Below are 21744 nucleotides of genomic sequence, written 5' to 3'. Positions count from 1 at the left end.
TTCCAACACACAGGCATTTGTTTTTCTTTAGTTTGCAAAAGCCCATTTTTTTTACACGTGGTGCAGCTGGCCTTCCTTTTCAAATTAAACCTAATCTCCAGCAGATCCACACACTGCAGCTATAGTTATTCTCTTGAAGTGCTGGAGTTGGTCTGAAACCCGGATACATTGAATCAGGCATGGCTCAGCTAGTTAGAATCTCTCTTTGAACAGCTGAGTTTTGGATAATTTTGCAAAGAAAATGACTGCGTTTGCTGTGTGAGTAAAAGTAAGGTTCCTGTTTTTTTCTTTTCTCCTTTTTTTTAAAATTTTTATTTATTTTTTATTTTTTTGAGTTGCTTTGACTGGGCTTGTCAATTCAAAATGCCTGGTTTTGCTGAGGCACAGTGAAACACACAGGGCTTTGTATGGCTTATTAATCACAGTGGTTTTAAGGAACAGGGAATTGAGGTCAAAGGCGCATTTATTTTTTTTAAAGGTGAAAAAGGGTTTCTTTTCAATGGAGATTTTGGCTTTTGCAGCAAAGCAATGCTGCTTTTTCCACTTTCTTTTTGTTTATGTGGGAACCCACTGACAATCTCCTTTAATGTGACCCCTGGTTGCATACTGCCTGATGTGTGCTTGGCAGGACGGTGCAGCTATTTTTGTTGCAAAACGCAGTTTGAGCCATGGTGCTCACAGGAGCCAGTGCAACCCTTTTGTGGTCGTTTCTACACAAATTCAGCTTAGTGATGTGGGGCAATGCCGTTGAGTGGGTCAATATATCCCACACCATGTACTATATGAACAAACTCACTCTCCAGGGCTGTCCAAACTGTCACAGAACATTTGGAGGTGGGCTCTCAAACACATGTTCCGGTTGTCACATTTTCCAGGACAACTCATCTTCTGGCAGACGTATTCAGCAGAGATTTCCCACTACTCATGGAGTATGAATGGCGATTAAATGAAGACATCGTCTCCAACGTTTTTGCAGAATGGGGCTTCCCAGAGATTGACCTGTTCGCAACTCTGGAGAATGCTCAATGCCAAGATTATGCCTCCAGGTACCCCCAGAACCATTCGAAGGGGAACGGACTCTGGATCATATGGTCAGGGAAATGTATTTATGCTTTGCTCCCGTCTCCCCTACTCAAGATATTGGTTGTGGGCCCGCCAAACTGGTTTGCTCATCTGATGGAGATGTCCCTATCTCCTCCGATGAAACTGCCTTGCCCGTACAACATGTCTCAAGACAAAGGGGAGATGTTTCAACCATGCCCGCAAACACTGAACTTGGCGGCCTGGCTCCTGAGGTCAGTTTGGGCACCTGCAACTCCCTTGGATGTATGGACGTTCTCTGAGAGGCAAGGAAGCCTATTACACAATATTGATCCAGTAAGTGGAAGCGCTTTATCTGGTGCAATTCTAAGAGCATCAACCCCATTGACTGCTCTCCTACCCATATTGTTTTGTACCAGACTCATTTACTAGACTCGGGCCTGGTTTTTAACTCCCTAAAGGTTCACTTAGCTGCTCTTTCAGCCTACACTATGTCACAACAGAAGGTGTCGTGGTGGAAGATGCAAGTTATTAAGGCTTTCATGGAGGGAGTAAAGAGAATTCACCCTCCAATTTCTTACCGGCTCCCGGGTAGGACCTAAATGAGGTGTTGTCTAGACTTATGGGTTCTCGTTCGATCCCATGCATAAAGCCAGTCTGCCGGGATCTCACCTATGACTGCCTTTTTAATAGCTATTACTTCCATAAGAAGAGTGTGAATCTGTGAACTACAGGCCCTCTCAGTTCTAGACCCCTTTGTTACGGTTGACAGAGACAAGGTGGTACTGCGCACTCACCCCTGGTTTGCGCCTAAATTCATTTCAAGGTTCCATGTGAACAGTCCATAGAACTACCAATGTTCTTTCATAACCCCTCAAGCATGGGAGAAAGAAACCTGCACACACTGGTTCTACGCAGGGCAGTTAAGTTCTACATGGAAAGAACTCTACCACTAAGAAAAACAAATCAGTTTTTCGTTTCAGTGGCAGCAGGTAGAGAAGGAGACCCTGTCTGCAAATCTACAATCTCAAGGTGGCTTTGTGAAATGCATCGCACTGTTTCTCTCTTGCTTAGAGAACTGCCCTTCAAGCCTAGAGCACCCTACTCAAGGCACAGGGGCTTCCATAGCATTCATTGCAAATGTTTCCCTAGAGTGAATTTGTAAAGCGGCAACCTGGAGTTCTGTACACACCTTTACAAAACACTATTGCCTAGACACTCATTCTAGGTCTGATTCTCAAGTAGGACAAGCGGTACTAAAATCTTTTTGCTAGTGTTCCTTCTCACAACTCACCGCCGGGTACTACTCGCTAGTCTATGCAGAGCATGTGATTCTAAGCAGATTAACATGCATCAGAAGACATGCATTACTTACTGTAAAATCATTTCTGATTGTATCTGCTTGGATTCACATGCGCCCACCCTTCCTCCCCGCTCGGATGGAAGAAACATAGACGTCTACTGCTTTTCTTTTCTGTACTCGCGCACGATAGTCATAAGGCTCCCTTATGACAGAAAAAAAACAGGGGCCTCGCCGCGTGAGGGATTTTGGGTACACTACATGTCACGTTAGGGATAGTGTTACAGTCACGCCCATGTCGACGTCCCCTCCCTGGGCCGTACCCCACGCGACTTAAAGGGAGGTTTTTTCTGGTGAAAAAGCTTCGGTCTCCCGTCCCCTGGAAGGGGCGTCCATGCAGTATGGAGGAAAGGGGATTAAGTACATCAGTCACTACGGTGAGTAACTTATAATTTTTACCTGAAACAGTTGTTACAAAAGTATTTTAGAACACTACACAAGCCGACTTGAAAACAGTTGATCTTAGCTGTAGCAGATTGAAACTGACACAAAGTAAAGGAAGCACTGTTGCAAGATGACAGATGAGCGTTTCATAAACAGCTGGGAAAGATCTAAAGCTGCTAACCTCTACAGCGTGGCCTCCCCGTGTGTTCGCCCCAGCTTTCAGTAATACAATTAACTATGGCGAGGTGTGGAAAAGCCGGCTGTTTGGAAAAGCCAGGTCCAGGTCCATGCCAATAACCATGGGATCCGGTAGGAGTCTGCTGGAAATATAGTATTTTGAGGGGTGTTTTGCAACAACAAAGCCAATGCCATAAAGTTTGAGTGAAGGGAGTCCTTAGTAATGGAGCCTGGCTCCTTCAGTTTTCTACTACGGTGATCAGGCTAAGAACTGTTTCTTGGGAGCAATTTCCTGCACAGTGAAATTACTGCATGGGTACTTATCGCAATTTACGGGGAGCCCCGTCCCCACCGAATCTAATCCTAAGCTGGGGAGATTCATAGCGTATAGTGACGCAGGACTTGCAAGATGGGAGCAACTGCTGGGTGGAGGCTCCAAATTCGGGAGCAATGCAGACAAAGGTATCTTCCTTACCTAAGCCCATTCCTAAAAATAAACCAGGGAAAATTACAGATTTCTTTATGACTAAAGAAAGCATGAATGCAGCCATACCATACGCTGGCAAGATGGTGACCAGCGCTCTTTACCTTGATATGCCAGATTCGCTAATTTTGGATGCTGCCTCCTTATGTTTGTTTCAGGAAATGTGCGAGGACCCCATGACCTGTGACATAGATGTTAGGGGGCTCCACACAGGGAAGAACTAGAGCCCTGAGTAATTTAAACGCAAAGGTGGCAAAGATTGAATATGGTGAACAACCCTAACAGGTGCTAGGCCTTTTAGCAATATGGACCGACTGTCTGTTAACACCTTGGGGCCTTCGTTGATTGCAGTGGTTCACCTAGTGTTAGAATCCATTGTCATTGCATGACCATATAAAAAATCAGTTGCCCATAACTTTTCAAAAATGATCTGGGATAGATTGGAGCAAAACAGCCTTCATGAGAGAGGCCCTCGTCTTCACCTTTGAGGGCTTAAGAACTCGGGATGACAGAAGACTAACCTTTAAATCTGGCTGATAATTTCACTACTGGACCTGTGCTAGTGAATAGCTCATTACTAAGTCCCTCTCGATCTGTGTGTCCCTCAAAGTGTGGCTTCGGTGCATTCTCCTAGACATCAAGACTTAAGGGATTCCTTAGCAGTGCCTATGGATCTGCAATGGTCTCCTCTTAGGGGCCTGAATCAAGTCTCAAAGCAAAAGCGCAAAACGAAATTACCCAAAACCAACGGTTCAAGGAAATAAATCATCAAGAATATTCCCGCTAACGCTTGTGAGAAAAATGAGTATTCTAAACACCTTGACAGGGGAGTAGGCCACAAACTGTGTCTAAAGTCTAAGGGAAAAAAAGCTATGAAAGAAAAATCAATCCAGTTGGTGCAACTAGATTTTCTGCTGATCTCGGGGCTGCCTTGAAAGGAGAAGATAACACCACACCGGAATTAAGGGAGTGAGGTCTGCAGTGTTGGGATTAACTTGCCGATTATTAACACCTTAAATGTGGAAGAGCAGAGTGAGGGCCCTAATACTGTGCTGGCAAAAGCTAACAAGCCATCTGAGAGCAAGCTGGGTAGGAGGGCTGAATTGGAAGTTCACAGGAAGTGGGTTTCTACAGATGCCAAGAAGTTGACGGAATTGGACTCCTACAAATTGGGGCTTGAAAATATTATTCAAATAAATGGTCCTGTGGAATTAAATCGAACAAAGCTTTTGTCCATCTTTGCAAAAATGTCGGCGTTGTGATCCCTGCATTCAGGTGACATTGACTTCATATCAATTCCACTTTCGGGCTTGAACAGACTAACTTTGCGCTTCTATTCGAGATTGGTGAGTGTGGAATCAGGCCGACACGTGAAGGTCAATGGGCTTTGATGTAATTCACTATCGAAATTAAGTGCAGTTTGATGCACTTGTTTTTAAAGGGGTTGATCCTAAAGATCAGGATGACTATCTCAAGGCCATAATCTGGGCGAGGATCAGTCCTCCCAGCTGACGGTTGAAGAAGGGGGTGGGGGCGACTGTTCCAGATGAATGGACCAGAGGTTGATTAGTCTAGGCTTTTTTAGGCTTTATGTAAGAATCTAAAGCCCCAGGTAATCCAACATTAACCTTTAATTGCCATCCTCTAAATGTTATGTCTTGGAAGTGTTGTGGATTTAACATTTTTTGTGAACTATCCCATCCAGAGTCTGTTATATCACTGGAAACTATGGGATCCCGGACAATTTTATTTTTTGTTAATGGTTTCCCGAATTTCACCCTAAGCTAAGAATTCTTGCTCGGGTAGACCTACCGGGAGCTGTTAACCTGTATTGATATTAGTTTGGGTCTTAAGGCTTTTGTCTACAGTGGATTATTCAATGGGATCTTGGCTACTGGAATTGGAATACCTAAGATCAAAATGGAAATCCTATTTATTCTTTATTGAATCCAGCCAAAACAGATTTGAATATATATCGAGAAGAGCTAGCACTTGTATTAGATTGTTTGCTGGATTCGGGTCATGCCCCAAATATTGTAGCAGAGTATTTTAATGTAGTGTGGTTGAATTCCATGATTCGTATGGTCCCAGATTTAAAAGAAAATGCAGTGTCCATGCAACGGGGCAGAATTATGGTGTGAATTCAACTTTTCGGATCTCTCCTTCGTGTTGCCTAGGGTGCAGGAGGTCGGCAAAACATATCATACTTGGTCTAGAGGTACCTCCTTTTCATGGATTGATAATTTTTGTCTTCATCTCTGGCTTCCTATTGCTCAGTTTTAACCATTCTTGCACTACATTCCATCGATCATCGACCTGTATTGATTAAACTTAGTTTCGGCATTGTAAAATTAGATTCTTGCTCCTGGCTTCCTTTCTTAGAAACATGTAATGAGGGGCAAAGAGTGCAATGTAACACAACTGATTTACCCACCAAATCAAGGAGGTTTTAGCAAGATCCAGCCAGCAGAAATCCTTCTCTTGTAGGAATATTAATACCAAAGTAGCTAAATGTTTGGTTCGGGTGACACCGAGGGGTTTGATTCTTAAACAGAATGATCTATATCATTACGATTCCAGAATGGCAAAAGCCAAAAAAAAAAACCTTCAGCTTCACAATCTTAAATACTGCAACCTTTTGGAGACCAATGTTCTATGAGAAACTGAAAATTAAGCAAAGATATTCAAATTATGCTAAAACCATGAACTTGCAATTACATGTTAAAGATGACCAATTGGCGGTCAAGCATCGAGTCCAAGATGCGATGCAATTTTGGAAACTTACTGCCAAAACTGTTGAGGTGGTGGAAGAAATATCTATAAGTGAGGATATCTAAGTAACATACTATGCTACGACTTGATCTAGGAACGGGTGAGATGCCTGATCTACCTAGTGATCTATCTCAGGCAATTACATGGACAGCTTTTGACCTTAAAGATATTACTTTTCTTAAGAAAAGTAAAAGGTCAAGGGCTCGGGCTCTGATAATTTAGCCCAAATCGCTTTCAAGCAAGATCAATTCTTTTGTGCCTACATCTTAGCAAAGCTGTTTAGAGAAATCCTGGAAACAGGAGTGTTCCCCCTTCATGGAGTGTGGCATATATCCTTCTTGTATATACAAAAAGTTGGTGATCTGGCCAACCCGTTAAACTATAGGCCTATTGCCCTTTTAGATGCCGTAAGTAAAATGTTTGCGGACGTGGTCTTGACGGAGGTAGAATTGTGGGTGTCCAAGCCAGATTGGTTTTAAGCGAAATGCAGTTACCACCTTGAATGGAACTATCCTTGCCCACATTCAGGCCTTGTGGTGGTGGGGATAAGTGGAACAGTCTATATGACAACCTGGGATCTTTCTAGTGCCTTAGACACAGTTAGCAGGTACACTCTTTGGCACAATCTTATAAGAATGCCTCTGCACCAGTGAAAATGTTAGTTCTGTTGCATTTTAATTAAATGATGAGGATTGGACTGTTGAAAGAAAGACACATGTCCCGTAATATTCAGTTCAAAAGACTTTTATTCAACAGTGTCAGCCAGCCACAGTAACATTTACAAAAACACAAATTTGCTGTTTTTAAATAACACGAATGTACAGCATTTTGAATTCATTCATCAGTAGTGGCATTTCAAGTTTCTAAAAAAAAAAAATCAATTTGAACCATGTTAAAAGTGCTACCGGTGTCTTGTAAAATCGTGTAAAAGGCCACCCTACAGGTTCACATCGGGCCATTATGTGCCATTAGACACTCCCCCGTTACACTTAACACTTTCACCCTTGCTTGCCAAGCTTGAGTCAAATAGTTGGCAACACAGTAGACTATTATCACGTCACATTTTTCATAAAAAGAGGAGTGCAGAGTCTACATTACGTACACCATTTTCAATCTATCGGGGAATTGAGAGCCGCCTCCTAGGGGCTTGGTAACCAATACAAAAAAGGAGAAAGTGAGACCGTCTCCTCCGCTGCCGAATACATGGGGCATGGGCAGCTCCAATTTGGGGCCCACTTCTTAGTAATGCTAGCCAGGTTTAAAGTAGAGATTCTTATGTAAAGGTTGCGCGAGTATTGAGGTTTTATCATATCTAAATGGCTCTCGAAAGTATGTGGGACCCCCTGAGAGTAGCTGGCACTTAGCCTCCGATACAGATCTAGCAAGGTTCTTGGCTCCAAGCAGTGTGCTCTGTTAATGGCCTGGGGTTTTAGCCATAGATCAGAGGTGCAAATTGTCCCAAAGTTTTTTTAAACTGGTTGAATCATGGCAGTGATTTACCTCCTTCGGCCTCCAGGATGTGGAGAACATCATCTTGGTAGCTTCTTAGCTCATTGGATGACCAGACCCTAAACCACGAAAGTGCTCGCCTAAAGTTTGCCTCTCTGAATCGATCTCCATCCCAATTCCATGTAAAGGGTAGAGGTTGGAGAGTCCCAGAAGTTTCTTTTAATATTGCTCTCTCCACCATCCCTGGTTTGTTAGTCCCCACTACCCCAAACCTCGGCCCCATACATGGCTGCAGAATTAACCTGAGTTACAAGCATTTTAGATCCTGGTGATATCAGCCCTTGGCCATATTGATATAAAATTCTAACTATCCCTCCTCCATATTTTTCTAATTGTAGGCATGATTTTGCCACTTGTACGGGCCAGGTTCCCAAGTCATTAAACCGTATGTCTTAAGTAATCCTCCTCCCGAACTTGCTCAAGGGGAATGTAGTTAATCTGCAACGTTATTTTGACAAATTTCCTGTGTTTTGGGCAGAAAACGAACACCTTGCTCTTCACCATATTCATCGCAAGGCAAAGTTCAGAGCATTTTGACACAAAGGCCTCTAGGGTAATTCTTAATCCCTTTGGGAATGTGGCTAGTATAATTGCATCATCAGCAAAGGGCAGTATAGGTATCTAATCCCAGTTTAGAGGGCTCAAGGCAATTTCCTCTTACATGCCTCACCCCCACATCAATATATATCAAGAGGAGGAGGGGGGCCAACATGCAGCCTTACCTTACCCCTCAAATTAGTATGTTAGGCCGGAGGTAGGGTTGTCCATTTGCCTCCTCCTCTTCAACATACACTTATCGGATATTGATAGCCTATGAAAATAAATTCCAATCCCATCAGATTGGGTTATCTAAAGATAAATTAGTTGGCCTCTGCTGTCAAGTTGCTTTACTTTGACTCGACTCCCGTTGGGCTCCAACGCAAATTGGCAGCATTTACCATCTACGCTACACAGAAATGGACTATCCATACCAGCAAGAAGAATAGTAATCTTCAGTAAAAGGCGTAACACTTACGTGATTGGTAGGAGAAGGGAACAGCCCGTTTAACAGCTACCTCCTTGCAAAATCTTGGCTTCAATTTAACATACAAGGACTTTGAAGATGTCTTGAGAATAGAATCTAGATCCTTTATAGTCCAATTTAAGAGACTGTATCTTTGCAACTTTTATCTTCCATTTCAGGAGTAATTTTTGGCCATGGACGTGTCATGTCTAATTTATGGTTTTGGAATGCTCTATATAACCATGGTACTTATCTGAACTCTCAGGAGGGAATGATTTGGTAAAGGGGCTGGGTCTTCCTTTGTGTGTTCCTAACTGTGACACAAATTTGGACTGGTATCTGTCCGACAGGTTTGTAGGCCAAACTGTCTTTTCTATGAAATACTAATCCCTCCCTTTTTGATTCTTTGTTTAAGCCCATATGTGCTAGGTTAAACAAGAGCTTTCCATTACTAAATAAACGTGCAATGAACCTGAAACGCACACTAGCGACATTATGCCTGGAAAAAATCTAATTAATTGAAACCCCCAAAATGCCAAAGAACGAATTGTTTAGCCTAGATTGGTGTTTGACGATTGATGGCTTGGAAGCCTATTCCTTGTATCAAGAGTGTGCTAAATTTCCCAGGAAGAGTAGGTCTCTGCTGAAATAGATCTCTATATTCCCATGCTATAAAGCACAAGCAGTATCTGAGATTTAGATTGAATCTGATCTGATATACTCTACAAATTAACGGAACTAAACAAAATCTGTAGATTATGTGATAACTCAAGTTCCAAGGAACCTCATCTAAGGCATCAACATTTTAAGTTCCTTCAAGACCTTGGTGGGTGAACATACTCTAATGAGGGGTCATAGCATGACAAAAGTGCTTTATCTTTATTGGACTATTTTAGATGTTTTTGTGAGCGTAAATGTCCCATTCTTTTTTAGCAGTTTTCCCTTTTTTAATATCGATTGATATTTTAGTCTGAAGTATTTACTTTTTTTCCCTCTGTTCCTGTTTCTCTTTCCTTTTGCTTTGGATGTTTATGAAGAAATTGTAATTTGTTTTGGTTTTACAATACATGTTTCCACTACATAAAATTAGAAAAACCATACGACATCACTCATCAAAAACTTCTAAAGTGGTTTACTTACTACGAATATTGCTTTGGTTTTCCTAAGGTACTCATTGTGTTATAGTGTTAACTTTTCTAAAGAATCACTTTTACCTTGGTGTTTATAAAAAAAAAAAAAAAAAAAAAAAAAAAAACATTATTTTGGTGTTTCTTTGGCCCATCTGTATACTAGTTCTTTGTACTGCCTACAGCCCTTCCTCCTGACATAAGCCTGGCTGCTCAACCATTGCTACCAACAAAACATGTGGGTTTCAGGCCTATATTAAGAGTTGGCCCCCTGTGTCTGAAGTATGAGTCTTCTAAAGTCTAAACTAAGGTGGACTTTTGCAAAACTCCCCAACAATAGGCAGCCATTAACTCCCAAACAGGCCATTATGTTCGGTGACTGTGGCACCTCCATTTTGAATGGATTTTTGTCCCTCCACGTATGCCTCCTCTTTGATCTATCCAAGTCTGCTTGCAGCTTACTTCTGATTTTTTTTCATAGGGTCACGCGTTTGGCAGCGTCGAGTTATGGTCTTCGGCCTCTGTAGCGACCATCGCTGTGACGTTGATGCTGGTATTTGAAGCATGTGCGCCGACAGTTGGCTCAGTTCCCTTATTTCTGCATCGCTGCATGCTTTGGAGCGATCGCCTCCAATTTCGGTTGCGTTTTCACTTCAGTCACGTTCGATTCGACATGTCCTCGACACCAAAGATTGGTTTAAAAGGTGTGCAGACTGGGACACAAATGTCCATAACGGACTCTCAACGTGTCTGTCGGTGGTGTTTGAGGATAGGCCACAAGGTGGACTGTGGCTCGTATCAATCCATGAGTGAAGGCCTTGCGGGAAAGTAAGGGGAAACTTGAAGCAGGCAAGTCCTCTCCCAAATCTCCATCCATTACCCCGTCCAAAAGAGTCATCCTCTGAATCGGAGCATGTATCCCCCTAGAGAGAGCGTGCGGAGCATCTCTGATGTTTCATCACAACACTAATCGTCTTCTCACTAGAGCAAGAAGCGACGTCTCAGATCCTAGTCTTCCTCTCGACCGAAAGTCTTTCCCTATGAAAACCTAGACTGTTGCGTAATGGGATAATTTTACATTTTTCAGAGGCAAGCTCCTCTGAGTGTTCCTGAGTGTCCCTGGACCATGTTGTGGACGGCAGGTGCCACCGTTCTGAGTGCATTCTTTGAACTTGGAGGATCTTGCTCTGTACTTTGTCCTGTCAAGGCTGAAAATGGTGTAAGCATGTGGATTACAGAATGCATGAAATGGTCGCTCTGAAAATGTGAGTGAGGGGCGGTGGGGGGGTGGCTCTTTCCTGATTATGGATTAAGACCGGTGGTAGTCAAGACCAGGATTCTTCCCCCATGCCTCCAAATCTCCACCCCCCCCCCCCCCGGTGCCTTACCTAGTGTATAGTGGGATTGAGAGATACAAACTTCCCTGAGTTTTTGTAAACATTTGGAACACTTGATCACAACCATAAGCATTGCTAAATCCAATACTAAACCTGCCTGAACAGCTTAACTTTTGGAACTGGTGACTCTAGGGCACTAGGACCCACTCCATTTCAGTGTTGGACTATTGGTTTGCTCATGTTATGAAAGATTTCTCTTATGGCAACTTCCCCCTCCAGTTTCTATGGACCCCCCCCCCCCCCCCAGTCGTTTTGCTTTGTTTTTGATCCTGTCTTAACTTTTTGAAGTTGAGCCTTCAGCTTCACTCCCCTTACCTTTTTGCTCATTTGTTATGGGTAAACTGATGGTCAGTCAGACTATCGGTGCTGGGAAACTGTTTCCCTTTTGAATTCTTGTATTTTTGCATTGCACATAGCACCTTAAAGCGCAGGGCAATGGGGCTACTTTTATATCCGCCTAGCTTTTCACACATGGGATTTTTTTGTTACTTTTATGTACCTAAAGACAAGCTGGCAGCAGCAGTAACGTTTTTACAATGTTTGGTTTATTTTTGGTGTACTGTTGTGTTTACCACATGGCTACTAAAAGTGGCTAGTGCCCTAAAATGGCTGTGCCACGTGATGTTCGCTGTTCTTTAGCTATATTGGAGTTGGTCTTCTCAGGTCATGAACAGTTTGTGGGCTTGTGAGCCTTTGCTAGTGTGTGTGTAGCCCAGGAAGGTGGGTGGGTGTGTCTGTAAGGACAGTTTTTTTCTAAAGTCCAGCTAAGGGCTTTATAAAACCATATCGGACTCTTGGTATAGGCTGTACCACCTGAGAATGTTTGTAGCATGGACAGAGCAGCCAGGCTTATTTTAGGAGTGAAAGAGGACTGTGGATGTGTACAAAAACATTGTAGCATACATATGGTCCTAAGACACACTGATGCACTATACATTGTAAAAATAGTGGTTTATTTTAAATACTACTAGGCCAAGATGCATCTTGGAAGTAATATCACATAAGTAATTAACACATTTATACAAGCCAACTCAATACTTAAAAACCAAAGTATAACCCTATTAAGAATAGTGGTAAGCAGTGTTAATAACAAATGACGACAAACTTTTTCAGTGACACCTGAATAATGAGTCGAATGTTTTTGTTAAAGTATGTATGGGGGTGGGTTAAGGGATCGGTTGTTTTTAACACTTGGAACCAAGAATAGCAATCAGCAGTTCAAGGTGAGTCAAACCTTAAGTTATACATTCAGAAATTCAGAATGGAAATCTATTCTTTGGTCCTAAAACCAGGTTAGTTAGATTTCTGGAGTACCATAAGTAGTTCAAGGGCAGCAGACGCTATTGGTCATAACAGTGTTATTCAGTTACAGAATCACTTAATTAGACCAACACTGTTACAAGTATCTTGCAACGCATGTAACTTTCTTCTATTATGAATGGATACAGTTAAACTGTGATTACTAGCTCTGAACTGTGTTCTTAAAAGTAATAATGGACAAGTAAATACCTAATAAACTATTTTAGAAGTACACTAAAGCAATTCAGGGAAAGTATAACTCAATGTTAGTTTAAGAAGAGCACCCGCTATTCAAGGTCAGTATAACCTATTGGTATCTGAACTATACGCTACCCAATATCTAGTAATACCAAGGATACTTTTCAGAAGTGCAATCAGCAGTTCAAGGTAAGTAAGGACCTGTATACTTTTCAGAGGGGCAATAAGCAACTCTAGGACAAGTACTAACCCTGACTGTTTAGATATGCACTAAACAAATCGGGGGAAGCAAAACCCAATGGTTAAATTTAAGAATGACAGAATGTTATTCAATGTAGGTAAACCCTATTGGTAAGCTTTTACACTCGTTCCTTTTCAGAATTATCAAAGGTACGAAAACAATTACTCTCGAAGAGTGGAACAGTTTTTAAAGGAACAATCGGCAACTTTAAAGGTAAGTAATAACTTCTGGACACATTGTAACTTATTCTGCTACAGAGATGGTTACAATGCTAACATCTTTAGCAAGTAAGTACTTAACACACTTGACAGAAGCCTTATCTTTTTCAGTCCTTCCCTATTCTAGAGCATTAGTTTTCTCAAAAGCAGAAGGGGGGCACTAGTGGTCTAGGAGCCAGCTGTAGGTAGGTGAGGATAGGGTTCAGTTGCAGCAAAGTCAGAGTTCCAGCGAAAAACTATGCACTTCAGAAGGCTCCCTCTTCCAGGGTTCGGCCTGGGCCAGTGGTATGGGCAACCCCACAAACGCACAGGATTCACAGAAGACTTGAGGTAAGTATTACCCAAGCCAACACAGTACCTCGGCTTTGAAGAAGAGCTTGGAGATGGTTGTCCTCCTGAGGCAGCAGCAGCATAGGACCACTTCCCTGAACTGCATAATGAAGAAACTGCTGTTGCCAGTTCCCATCCAGTGTAAGTCGACAGTCTTCCAACAAAGGATTTTTTGAGGCTTCTAACTAATCTGCAGTTTTGGCACCCTTATACAGCTACCTGATGACCTAATATCGCTAGTCTGATTCTCTTTACTAATCTGGTCCTGCACTCTGGTGGACTCCTTCTGGTCCTCCAGAGACAGTTTAAATCCTTGAAGTCCCCTCACCAAAGTATCGGAAGGAATCTAACTTCAGAAAGACATGCACCGCACACTGGCTCGCAGTTCCTGGGTATTAGGAGAGGGACGGGGGGGGGGGAGTTTGCAGCCCAGCAAGGCTGCAGCTTGTTGAGGATCACACCAAATGCAAATCTTCTTGAGGCTAGTGGGTCTCCCAAACCTTTTGGTAGGAGTCTGATTGTATTCTTCGGTACCCCAAAGTCTCTTGGAAGGAGAGTTTAAAATGGGCTCCGGTTTCACAGCAAGCTCTTGGGTCACTGGAATTTGTTAGTCTGTTCATCTTTGGATTTTGTTCTAGTGGACGACTTGTCAGCAACTTCCAGAATCTGAGTCTTTATCAGGAACCACATCATAACTTCTGTAAACTCTCCCTGCAGTTTACAGAAATGGGCAGCTGGCCATGCAATCGGGACAGCCACCTTCCCAGTATGAATGGTTTCCTTTCAGGCAGGGTGGAAGAGAAAGGGCTGCAGAGTTTTGGACTCTTCCCTTGCTTCCTGCTTTCAGACACTCTGGCGCCTTGACTGGAAACACAAAGCATTCCCACCGAAGAAAAAACTTGATCTTTCCCTCCTAGGACGGCAGAAGACCCAAGAAACAACATGGATGCATAAAAATGGCGAAAAAGAAGGGAGCCCCCATTCTAGCAGACTGGTGACCCTCCTATGCATTACTTTGGCTGATTTGACAGCCTAGGTGTAATGACTAAAAAGTAATTAAGGTATAACCACTACCACAGCCATTCAACTTAACTAGCTATTGTAACAAAACATTTTTTACTAGGACAGTGAGAAAGGGGATGCATTGTATCTCCCCCAGCACTTTACATTTTATATAGTGAGCCAGCATGCCACACTTTATGTTGAGGGGATGGAAACTCACTTTACTCTGAACAGTAGTTCACCCAAGATATTAAGAGAAATTTAAAAGGGAAGCCCAAAGGCAACCCAGCACCAATGCTTCTCAAATGCTGTGCTCCAATAGGGAAACGCCTAAAGCCCAAAAGCTAAATCGAACTATTAATTGATGCGCACACTATGGAGACATATTAAAAGGTCACTCCTAAAGAGTAAGACTAGGTGAGGGGGGAATTCCCACTCACCTAGGGACAAGGAAAAATAATCACCACGTCCAGCAAAAATTCTCTGGTTGACGGGGGTCTGGAATATTTATCACAAATATGAAAATCTTGCCTGACCCTGTATAGTCCCTGTCCACATCACTGGTGCCAGAACACCTGCTATTGGAGTGGATGTGAAACCAGTTGTCCCTGATTGGAAAACTATTGGCTGTTTGAATGGTGCCGATCCTTCCCATTGGTGGGCTTGGTCTTGCTTCCAGCTCAGATTTTGGATATGAGACGCCTCATGCAGCCATTCTTCAGATCCACGTTGGAGTGAGAATCCTTCTGAAGAAGAGCAACCAGTTGATGACCAGAGGGCGACTTCTGCAGTGGACCAGCAACCCCTCCAGTGACTGGGCCGGCAAAGCCCTGCTCCTCTGCTTGATCCCCGAACATGCTTGTTGGTGCTTCAGCCCTTGAACTAGTGGATCCAACTAGCCTGGACTCTCCCTTGAGGATCCAGCCCCTCAGAGACTCCGGACTGCCTAGTGACCTGACCAGCTCCCTCGTGGGCTTCCTCACCAGAATCATTGCTCTTCCACATTCAAGCCCTGAACTTTGTGGTCGCCAGCTAGTGCCACAAGTCACCTCTCTCAAAATTCCAGCTTTGTATCTTCACGGGAACCTTTCCTGGAGTAGCTCTTGTGGCTGTGACTGGGAGGACACCTGCCGTCGCCTGCAACCAGTGATCCTCACTGGAAATATCCTTCCATCTCTTGAAGTGTCCTGTAGAAGTCTGCATCATTGGAATCTGCATTTCTTTGACCGGGATTGCATCTTGCCGTTGCACGTGACGGGAACAATCCTTGAACCTGCAACCCGATGGCAACCTCTCACTGGTACAAAGGATGGAAAACTGCGCTTCCAGCTACATATAGTATATATTTGTATTGTAGCTAATGGTGTGGTAATGCTACCCTCTAGTTTAATTTGTCTTTTTTCTAAAGACCTAAATATCTATTTTTATAACTGTCTAGGCTGAATTATTGTGATATTCTTTGTGGACTCATTGAGTGTACCCGACCACGCTCCCTCGATTGGGTTTTGGCTAACTTGTCGGAGCTTCCTGTTCACCACAACCAGGGTGACCTCCTAAAATATGTCCACCATGCCTACATTTTAGTAGCCCATCTTCACACTCCTCCACAGAACACCGAATCTGTTCTTTTGTAGCTCTTCCCCGCTCTGGACTCGCCTTTGCTGCTTGACTGCTGAAAGCATTCACTGCATTTTCCTGTTCCAGAGTGGCCGTTGACTTTGCTGGAACATTGCTCAGCTGTGTAGCAGGACCCTGGTATTGTCCTCCCGGTATGGAGACCTCCAATAGCAGCTTTTTATCTGAACTGTCACCGGTGACCCCTGGCTAGGTTCACCATCGCTGTTGCTGAAAGGCCCCACTGCCTGCCCTTCAAGAGTTTTCTCTGACCGTAGCCTGGTATTCAGGTTCGTTCTGTCAGCGTCTTCTGCTGCAGACCTTGAGTTGCTTGCTGTTAAACATGACAGTCCCTACTGCAACTCCAGTGTTTCAGTATGCATGCTCGGCTCTCGAACATCTGACTGCTTTTCTTAATCATGTGTTGGAGGGTGATTTGTAGGTGGGGGGTAGTACTGCCTGAGGTTTGAGTGCAACTCTTGAATTAGACTACCTATGAGTCCTCTGATTCCTTTGGGGTGGGTGGTCTTCTGAGTCTACAGTCTTCAGAGCCACATGCCTTCATATGAAAACTTTGAGTGCTTATGTGTGCATATGAACATTGTATTGTCATCTGAGAACACTTTCTGCCTTTTTATCCTTAATCTTAAATTATTTTACTTCCAATATTAACTGTACATTTTGTAGTAAATACCTATGCACAATTATATTACACCAAATATATAGTTTTACATGTTTAGTTAGTTTAGTTAGTTTATTCATATAACGCAGCTGAACCCTAGGGTAACTGGCCACTTTATCCTTAGCAGCAATGGTTACAGAAGGTTGCACATACAGAAGACAGCAGAAGATGATGCAGTACAATAGTGTAAGGGACCAGGTTACAAAATAGTCTGTGAGGAGTGGCAAAGGTTACATGTTGGTCCGTCTCAGAAGAGGCATACATTTGATACAAAGATAAGAGTGGCATACCTTTTTGATACAAGGAAGCAGGATTTAGGTAAGTGCAGTTTAAGTCTATTGCTGAGTTGTAAGTAGTTCCTTTACCTTGGCTCTGAATGACCAGAAAGATGTGTCAACTCTGATTGTCATTGGTAGTGCGTTCCAGCATTTTCCTGCTAGCACAGGAAAGCTTGCTCCCCCAGCCATTTTCAGGTTGAACCTCGGGATGTTAGGTTGCTGGTGGTATGGGGATCTAGTTGGTCTGGTAGAGATCTGTCTCGTAAATTTGTCTGATAAGTAACGTGGGGCTGTCTGAGGCATTTGTGTGTAATGACCAGTGCTCGTAATTTAATTCTCTCACGGATAGGGAGCCAGTGAAATTCCTTTCTGACGGTGGAAATGTGGGCCTTGCGGGGGAGATTAAGGGCGCATCTTGGGGTGTTGTTTTGCATTATCTGTAGTCTGTTCAGGGTGTGGTTAGTGGAGCCGAGGAAGAGTTTTGCAATAGTCCAGTTTGGACAATATGAGGGCCCTAGCCAGTGTGAGGCGACTGTTGGTGGATAAAAAATGGTTTGCAGGCATTAATAAGTTTATTGGTGTAGGCTGTAGATGAGATGGTGCTGTTAATGTTTTGAGCGAATCAAGATACACACCCAGTGTTTTGACTTCTTTTGACACTTTTATAATGTTGCCATCAATGATGAAGGATTGGTATCTAGGGTCAAGTTTGTTGAAATGGGCCTGTGAACCGACGATCGGCTGTTCCGTCTTGTCATTGTTTAAGCAGAGGCTATGGGTGGCCATCCATGCTCAGATTACAAGGTAGAGCTCATTTAGTTTTGCAACATCATCCTCCTAGATCCCCGTGAGCGCGATGAGGACCTGGGTGTCAGCATAGTTTGTATGTAACACCCAGGTCATCAAGGCGGTCGAAGAGGAGCTTGGTGAAGATATTGTAAAGCGTGGGGGTGTACAAGATCCTTGGGGAGGTGGGGGGGAACTCAACATTGGATTGGGACGGGGTCCGCGGTGGTGGGGCCACCTGATGAGGCAAAGACCCTGGTTGTTCTGTCCGATAGGAAGGACCGAATCCAATTGGTGGCATCCTGGGAGAATGCAGCAGCCGAGGAGAGGTATTTGGTGGTCAACTAGGTCGAAGGCTGCGGACAGATTGCCCTTGTCTTTGGCTTCATCCATTTGGATTTTTAGGTCCAGGAGGGCTGTTTCAGTGCCATGCCTGGGTCTTAAACCAGATTGTCACAGACCTAGAAGGTTGTTGTCTTCCAAATGTCGTACTCTATCCTTTTTAGGAGAAAGGGGACAGTTGTGATGGGCCTGTAGTTCGTAGGTGTATTAGGGTCTAGGGTGGGTTTTTGGAGTAGAGGTAGGACCCATGCCTCTTTGAGGTTTTTTGGGACTGCCACGTTTTTGAACGAGGAGTTCATCAAGGTGGAGATAAAAGGGGCTCGGTCTTTGGTCCCATCCTTCATAACTGAGGAAGGACATAGGTCACCTAGACAATTAGATGGTTTGTAGGCTGGCAATTGTTAATTACTTCATCCATCCACCCATATATTATGTGATCCTTATCTGTCTCTTTAAACCAGTTCTCCCCTTCTGGGGGTTACCTTGGCTGCTCTGGCCCATCTACCATTTGTAAAATTGGGAGCTCAAAGGAAAACACTTTCAGGCAAGTTGAGCAATACATCTAGGCCTTAGAAGTGGCGCTTAAGAGACATTTCCCTAATTGGGGGGGGGGGGGGAATGCCTTTTCAGAGTATGTCTTTCTCTGCTTACTAATTTGTCCAAATCCTGTATGCTGAAGACCTTTGAAATAAACCTGCATTTCCTTTGTAAATCTACAGTCTGAAAGCTTCATTGAACACTCAGTCTTCAATTACAAAGGTTAGTAAGCTGAATTGACCCAATATGTCCCATAGGTTTAACTGTGCCTCTTTCCTTCTAGAAAGCCACAACTTCTTAAAGGTGTCTATGCTATGGGATTCAACCGCCCATCCAAGATCCAGGAGAATGCGCTGCCCATGATGCTAGCAGAACCGTAAGTTTTGATTTTTGAAGAGTGGGGAACACTGCAAGGCAAAGCTTGTTTATACAGTATAATTGAATGTGATGGCGGGAATTGGATCCTGAATGTATGCTGAAAATTGGTTGTGTGGGGTGGATAGCACATTGGAAACTGCTGCTTCAATCTATTTATGCTGTGGCACTTTCTATCTCCCACGTCAGATAGCTATGAACATTTCTTATTCAGGTGCTTTGTCTTTTATTATTTAAAAGCGAGGACATTGATTTCTGATCTTTTTGCCAGATAAATCTGTACAACAGACGGGATTTGATCCTTCACATGTATGTTTTTGTATCAAGCATGTTTATTTTTATAATTGGACTGTTTTGCTAATTTCATTGATTCCCACCTTTCATTTATGTACACCATCATCTGCATTTAGTTGCCATGCCAGGGACTGATCCAAAATGGTTGGAGTAAAGTTAATTTTCTCGAAGCATGCTTTTACATACCAAAGCCATGGGATGTTAGGAAAGATTTATCTTTTTGGCAACTTTCCCTCGATGTTCTATGGACCACCAAACATTTTTCTTGTTTTACCCCTTGTCCTGAAACTTCACAGGCCGTTTTGCCAATTGTTTATGGAGAAACTTGACTAGTCCTTCAGATTGTACGTACTGGGAAACTTTCCTTTTTTGTCTTTTGACATGTTACCAATTTGGGTAACCTTTTCATATTGCACACAGCATCTTTCAATGCAGTGCAATGGGGATGCTTTTGTATCACAAACTTTTACCATAGACATTTTTGGTTACTTTTAAATGTGCTTAAGATTTTTAGTGTAACCATTCACGTTTAGTGTTCGGCAATGAATAGTGACGTCGTCAGATGGGCGTGCCACAAGATTTTTTCGTTTTTTCTTTGCCATTTTGTTCTTTGGCCTGCCTTCTCGGGTCAGGAATTTCCTTTTTTATGGTCCTGAATCTGCCCAGTAAAGCTGCTGTTTTTCGCGGACTAGTGCATGCCATGTGTATATGGACCCAGAAAGTGGGCTGGTACGCTCTGGTCGCAATTCACAAACTGTGCCAGTGTGTCTGGTGTGTATGCATGAGTCGACCCTACAGTGGTCCTCGTTTGGACGTGGATGAGTGGTGCAGATCCTTGCTCTTGGAGGTCTGAGTTTGATCACTCACCTGCATTTGGAATAAGCGTTCTGCAGCCATTCCAATCGATCAGAAGAGGAGCCAAGTATCCTGTCTAGCTGTGCAGACGATCGAAGACCTGGTGACTAATCCTGGAGAGTCCTAGCGATCCTTCTTGCTTCTGTCCCAGTGAAGCCCTGCTGGATTACCTGATCTCCGAAGACTCTAGCTGGTGCTTCGACTGATATGATATGATATGGTATTTGTAACGCGCCTATACACAAGTGTTTCAAGGCGCGACTCTTTGTACTGGTGGGGCCAATCAGTCTTGGTGCCTTCTCATGATCCTGGAGCCTTTGGAAGTGTCCCTGGACCACCCGATGGAATGACAAGCTCCGGTTTTTGGCCACTGTGCCAGACGTGTTTGGTGTTTTTGCCTGCAGAACTTCGGTAGTCGCCAGCTAGTCCTACAAGTTGCCTTCCTGCCAGGTTTCGGTGTCCCAGCATCCAGGGATCCTGTTTTGAAGGGCTTACTTTGTTCACAACTGGAGAGACGCCTGCTGTTGCCCATGTGCAGTGACTGTCGCTGGAAGTGGCCTCGCCCCCCCCCCCCCACAATCTGGTAGTGTCGTGAAGAGTCCTGCATCAGCGACTACTGCATTTCTTTGCTGGAAAAGGTTGCACTCGGCTCCTGGACCTGACCAGAAACTTCCTTGCATCTCCTGGATGTCTTCTACTGGATCCAACAGTTGGAAAACCTACCTACAGCGATCTGCCCCCTCTTCGCTCCACTTTCCTCCACCCCATTCAACCTGCCAAGTCCTTTGGGAAAATCTGAGTAAAGGCGATGTAGTCAGTTCTTCACCGTTTGTGAAGAACTTTGATTTTTACTTTCCATTCCATTGCTCTTTAAACTTTTATTTAAAGAGCTGTTCTAAAAGTTAGTTGTGGTCCTTTAACTGTATGAGTCCAGAGAAGTCTTCTGGAACATTGTTCACCCCCACAAGAACTTTTTCTAACTTTGTCCCATCTCCTAAAGGAGCTTTGTGGCGCAAGACCCCATTCAACTTATGGTTGAACTGATAAATTGAGGGCTCCTATTCCTGTGGACTGGTTATCCAATTTCTTAACTACTTACCTTCCTATCGGGTATATGGGTGAACTGTATGCATTGTCATAACCAAAGCGGACTATATAAAATGAATCAAGCAGGTAATAACGCACAACATTCCAACTATAAAGCATTGTGTTTTTGGGCCTATAATATAGTATTTTTGTTCTTGCCTATCTAAGTACAATCATTGGGCCTCATTAGGAGTATGCTGGTCCGGTAACAACGGTGCCGCTATGCTACTGCCACCATTGTTACCAGACCGGCACACTCAGAGTTTTGTGTGTGGGTGCCATTTTGGCCACCAGGTCTGACAAGGTTGTGCGGAAAGGCACCTGCTCGCAGACTGACGGTAGCACCAGCACCT

At 43.6% G+C, this 21744-nt stretch overlaps 1 protein-coding gene across 1 annotated transcript in view; it reads left to right on the top strand.

Annotated features, from left to right (window-relative positions):
• Positions 1–21744, top strand: part of LOC138472262 (ATP-dependent RNA helicase DDX19B) — an 857647-nt gene that overhangs the window by 220644 nt on the left and 615259 nt on the right. The window contains exon 6 of the mRNA XM_069610370.1: positions 19065–19157. Within this exon, the coding sequence (XP_069466471.1) occupies positions 19065–19157 (93 nt within the window). The remainder of the gene's footprint in view (positions 1–19064; positions 19158–21744) is intronic.

The sequence above is a fragment of the Ambystoma mexicanum genome, chromosome 8 (assembly GCF_040938575.1).
Source record: "Ambystoma mexicanum isolate Mex_15411 chromosome 8, UKY_AmexF1_1, whole genome shotgun sequence".
Lineage (NCBI taxonomy): Eukaryota > Metazoa > Chordata > Amphibia > Caudata > Ambystomatidae > Ambystoma > Ambystoma mexicanum.
Note: the sequence above shows the minus strand (reverse complement) of the source record. Positions and strands in the feature narration are given on the sequence as shown.